Source organism: Zingiber officinale, chromosome 5B (genome assembly GCF_018446385.1).
Source record: "Zingiber officinale cultivar Zhangliang chromosome 5B, Zo_v1.1, whole genome shotgun sequence".
Lineage (NCBI taxonomy): Eukaryota > Viridiplantae > Streptophyta > Magnoliopsida > Zingiberales > Zingiberaceae > Zingiber > Zingiber officinale.
The window spans coordinates 7,012,295-7,017,742 of NC_055995.1; the positions used below are offsets into that span (position 1 = coordinate 7,012,295).

At 38.1% G+C, this 5,448-nt stretch overlaps 1 protein-coding gene across 1 annotated transcript; it reads right to left on the reverse strand.

Annotated features, from left to right (window-relative positions):
• Positions 1-2,814: 2,814 nt before the first annotated feature.
• LOC121987227 (transcription factor JUNGBRUNNEN 1-like) lies at positions 2,815-4,370 on the reverse strand. Its single transcript, XM_042541116.1, has 3 exons — positions 3,960-4,370; positions 3,581-3,876; positions 2,815-3,365 (listed from the first exon to the last, which is right to left on the reverse strand). The coding sequence occupies exons 1-3, from the start codon at positions 4,156-4,158 to the stop codon at positions 2,976-2,978; spliced, it is 885 nt and encodes a 294-aa protein (XP_042397050.1). The 5' UTR covers positions 4,159-4,370; the 3' UTR covers positions 2,815-2,975.
• Between the last annotated feature and the right edge of the window lie 1,078 nt (positions 4,371-5,448).

A 5,448-nucleotide genomic window follows, 5' to 3' on the forward strand; every position in this document is an offset into this window, starting at 1 on the left:
ACTAAAATAGGAAAGAAATAAAAGAAGGGAAGGAGGGAGGAAGACGGCTATCGGTCAAACAAGCCATCACTTGTCCACATCACCGCTATTTGTAACTCGGTCAACTCAAACGCTATTTTGGCGGCAACCGAAACTCTTTTGTGGGCCCCGTAGCGAGGGCGCGGCAGTCGAGCTGAAGTTCATTTAGTAAAGGAAGTGGACAGCCAAGCCGATTGCATCAATTTAAAATTTATTATTATTATTATTATTTTAACAGAAAAATAGAAAAAAATTCTTAATGACAATTTAAATTTTACATGTAATCCCCACTCATAAAAAATTTTATTTCCACTTCCTACATGTAAAATTTTATTTACTTCAACTCCCTCATGCAAATATTGTGACCTAATTACCCCTCATATTTTTAGGCACAAAAGGTCCAAAAATGAGTATAATTCCTCTTAAATTCAGTACTTTACATTAGAATCGAGTATATTTTCTATTAAATTGAGTATATTTTTTTACTGTTTTAATATAATTCCTCTTAAATTCAGCATCATGTAAAAAAGAAAATCTAGTATATTTTCTATTTAATTAAGTATCATTTAAAGAAAATCTAGTATATTTTCTATTAAAATTGTCCGTCATATTTTTTTAGGTATAAATAGTCTAAAAATGAGTATAATTCCTATTAAATTTAGCATTTTAAACTATAATCGAGTATATTTTCTATTTAATTGAGTATGACTTTTTTCCTATTTAATATAATTGCTCCTAAATTCAGTAACATTTGAAAAAAAATCTAGTGTATTTTTTATCCAATTGAGTATCATTTAAAGAAAATCTAGTATATTTTCCATCCAATTGAGTATCATTTAAATAAAATCTAGTATATTTTCCATCCAATTGAGGTGGAAAAAGAATCGTACTCAATTTGATAGAAAATATACTAGATTCTAATTTAATATACTGAATTTAAGAGAATTTATACTCATTTTTAGACTTTTTATACTTAAAATATCAAGGACAATTAGGTAAGTATATTAGACTAGAGAGTGAAAATAAAGAATTTTTCCAATGGGGAGTGCATACAAAATTATATTTACCAATGGAGACTACATGCAAATTTTCTCTTATTTTAATTTGAGTTTGGTTGGATCTTATTTTTATTTTCGGAAAACTACCTAATCGTGTTGATGAAATTTTGAAATATTTAAATTAGCTACCTAAATTATGTATCTCATATTTATTTTATCCTTTTGTATTTGTCTCAATTGATTACTATAATATAATAATTAATTTAGAATACCATCCATCGTCTTAATCGATTGCTACACTATAATTGATTAAATATTATTTTTTTTAAAAAAAAATAATAGTTTATATTAACAATTTATTATTTTTAATGTATTATTTTAAATTAATATTTGAGTGCATGAATATTGATGCGGTGATGATGAAGGGACTTACCCTACTATTACGATGAAGATTAAAATCAAGACGGTCAACGCTTAGAAGTCATTTGTCGATCGGACGAACATGTCTTGATCGGGAAGAGAAAGACCCGATCCGATATCACTTTTGACTCAGCCATGAGCCGAGCACCTGACGCTCAAATAAGAGGACGACAAAGCGAGCAGTATGCAAGAACCGGGCCGAGCGGCTCTTCTGCTTTGCCTAGCAGTAGACTCTATATCAGTCAAGCACGCGGTCAGCGGACTTCCGGCCGAGTGGCTATCCCGCTCGACCCAACAACAGAGCACGTGGACAGTGGACTTCCGACCGAACGGCTATCCTGCTCGGCCCAGCAACAGATAACATGTGAACGACGGGATTCCGGTCGAGCGGCTATTCCGCTCGGTCAGCTAACAAACACAGCAGACTATCTTTTGACATCTTTTTGGGAGCTAGTGCCGCTGACAGATGGCATGGTCAGACAGATGATCGTATAGCGAAAGCTTCCATTGCCACTTCAGATATATGCTCAGTCTGTTAAGGTACTATGTCGGGGACACTTTACTGACAAATCTTTTCAGGGAAAGCTTTGAGATGCATACTCGCCTTGGGAAGCATGCACACGCACTATCGAAACTCTATATAAAAGGGGGTCCAAGCATCGGCGGAGGTATGCGATATTTTACTGTTGCACTATAATCTTCTTATTGTTCCACTTACTGCTTCTTCTTCTTCATCGGAGACTGACTTAAGCGTCGGAGGACATCACTAGGGACTACTTCCCTGGCTCGACACCGACGTCAATCGTATTTCAGGTCGGAGCGAAGTCCACAGGAGGTCAGCAAGAGAGCCACATCTGCAACATCCATCTCATCGAATTTCGGACAGGATCAAATATAATAAAAATAATTAAATGAATACATAAAACTCGATTTCATATTATTCCAAACTCTCTAGGTCATTAATCGTTTTTGACAAAAATCGAGTAAAAATTAATTGATGAACTTAAAAAACTCGGAATGACATGAAACTAAATTTTATATATTCATTTAATTCTCCTTAATATATTTATATTCTTAAATATCAATTTAATATATAATATTAAAAGCGATGATTTTTTAAACATAAATCATTTCCAATCAACCAATTGATTGATACTAATCAATCGAGAGGAGGAGTAAAAGGGATATGTAGTCCCTGATAATTAGAAAACGTAGCTACTAATTTGGATGTTTTGAAACTTTAGCTGGTTAGGAAATTTGCGTATTTTTAACTTGAATGTGATTAGTTTAGATATTATGATTTTTTTAATTTAAATTGATTTAATCGATTGAAAAATACAGTAAAAAAAAAATCAATTAAACGGTATAAATTATTTTCCAATTACAAATTAAGTAGTCGTTTAGCTTGCCGATCATCGAGCAGCATCTCCAGAGTAGTGTCGACTTAATTTCTTCGACTTGCAAATTAGAACTATAATTAGAAGATAATCGACAAAGATTAATATAATCTTCTTCCTTTCCATGCATGAATATGATCGATCATGAATGATCCATGGCATTATGCACAATTGAATTATCCAATGAATAATTATCATCCGCCAAGAACTGCTCGATCCATCCCAGTTCCTCCCAGAAGCCATCTCCGGCGAAGTCATTCGAGCTCGGGGGGCTCCGATCCCAGCTCGGCCGATCGTGCCCGTGGTTGTGCTGGTAATGATCCTCTACGTGAAGTTCCGGCGCCGCCTCCGGAGAGGCGCCCCCGGAGGAGTCGGAGCACATGTACTCGTCGGGGTCGAAGCAGTTGGTGACGCTGCTGGAATATTCCGGCGGCGACGACGTCGACTTCGTCGGTGCCGACTCCCTGTAGCTGTTCGGCTGCTTCCTGTACGAGCCGCTCCTCTTGAAGATCCTGCAGATCGTCCACGCCTCCTGCGACATTTAATTTAACTTCAGCGCGACGGCGGGCGTTATTTTTTTGACCGCTGACTGTAAATTTTTATCCTTTTTCGGAAATCAACGAGTCAACGCATCGTTGAGCGAGTGAAGTGAAAAAGTCAACGGCGGACTGATTGTCCTTGTTTCCTGTTTTGTTTCAGGAAGGAGCAGAGGAATTAAATGAGAAAAAAAAAAAAATTGGAGCTTACAGCTTCTTGGAAGCTCGCGGCGTTCTTGGCGGCGGTTTCGCCGGAGGAGGAGGGGAGGCGGAACTCGTGCATCATCCAGTCGGTCTTGGTGCCCTTCCCGGCGTGGCCGCGGTAGTACACCAGCGACTTCTTGAGCCCGATGCAGCGGCCGGCGGAGTGAATCGGCCGGTCGATCCCGGTGGCCTTCCAGAACCCGCAGCCGGTGACGCGGTTAGGCCGGACGCTGTTCCTGTACTTCCTCCCCCGCCGGCAGAAGAAGTACCACTCCTTTTCCCCGCCCGTCGTCACGTTCCCAGCTGATCATGACCGGCCACCAAATCAATTAAAAATCGGATTTTTAAATCGAAAAAACTCGATCCATCGATCGTCAATTACTCACTCGGCAGATCCCAGGGCTCGTACTTGTAAATCTCCATCTCCCTGATGATCTCGATACTCAGCCGCTTCTTCTGGACCTTCCGCCGGAGGTAGAACCCGACGAGCTCCTCGTCGGTGGGGTGGAACCGGAACCCCGGCAGCATCGCTTCCTCCTCCTCCTCCTCCACCTCTTGCTCTGCTCTCTCCACCTTCTCCATCATCAAATTGATTCTCTGTTTTTCCTTTTCCGTAATAATCTCTTCGATCGATCGCCTTCTTCTACTTCAAAAACTCGTCACAATCAAAGATCTTCTGAAGATCGATCGAGGAAGAAGCAAAACGATCGAAGATGGTGGAGTTCAAACCCCTGCCCTTCCTTTCTATATATATGTGATTGCTCCATTGGAATTCTTCAACATCGGTGTGCAGAATTTACTTTAATTCCTTTTCTCATCTAAATTAAATTATTATTTAAATCATTATTTATTATAATTGTCACGCGTCTTCGGGAATCACGTGCCGCGCGAGGGGCTTACTTAAATATTAATTATCATTTAATATTTTTTTATCATCCGGAAATTTTATAAAGTCCGAGATGCAATTTTCTTGCCTTGATTTCGGGAATTTTTATTCTAATTAGGATTTGACTAACTAGATTCAAATCACACACACTTAACCCTGTCCATCGATTGGATTCACAAAATATAGTTCATCGGAGTTGGATCGGATTTGATAATTGATGAGCTGATTAGTATCTTGTTTTATCAAAGTCAACTTACTTAAGCATCGCGATCGGGAAAGATATTAGTGTGAAGCATAGAATCCCGGTGACTTCATCTCGCTACGCGGCTGAGCATATTCGACATGTGCTCTGTATCATATGAAAACCGATCGACATAACTTGGATCGATAGTCATATACAAGTAATTAAACAAACTGGTAGGGTTTGAATAATTGAGCAAAAGTTATGGTAAATTATTTTGTTAGGGGTGAAGTCTTGGATCGGCCGTGTGCTTGAACTGACCATGAGATTGCCCCGCCAAACTGCAAGAAAAATGTGCAAGTCTTGTTAAGTATATGGGGTAAGTTTCGGAAATTTAGGGATGATCCGATAAAATACTAATCTTAACCACGGGTTACACGAGTTTGATAGTGATATTAGAAGTTACTTTAGATTAAACAAATTGAGTGTTAGGCTACATGATGAGCCTGTTAATTATTGTGGTATTTGAGGTGCCATTAATTTCCTTAAATAATATATTATTACTTATCTTTAGGTAAAATGTATCATTAATTCCCTCAAATAATTAATTATTCATCTACTTAAAAAGGACTATTCACCTATAAAATTACTCTTAATGAGGTGTCATGAACAATCTATTATTATTATTTTAAGAATTAATTACCTTAAAATGTGCATGGGTTCATGTGACAAGAGCAAATGATATGTTATCCCTTAGCCCTCCTTCAACTCTAAGAATGTGGCTTAATTAATTAATTAACCTCCTAAG

Excerpts from the sequence above, each read along its gene's own strand:
- LOC121987227 (XM_042541116.1), bottom strand. The coding sequence starts at position 4,158 with ATGATGGAGAAGGTGGAGAGAGCAGAGCAAGAGGTGGAGGAGGAGGAG. Across the intron at positions 3,877-3,959 it reads CGAGCCCTGGGATCTGCCGA|CTGGGAACGTGACGACGGGC; the intron begins GTGAGTAATTGA and ends GGTCATGATCAG. Across the intron at positions 3,366-3,580 it reads CCGCGAGCTTCCAAGAAGCT|GAGGCGTGGACGATCTGCAG; the intron begins GTAAGCTCCAAT and ends TAAATGTCGCAG.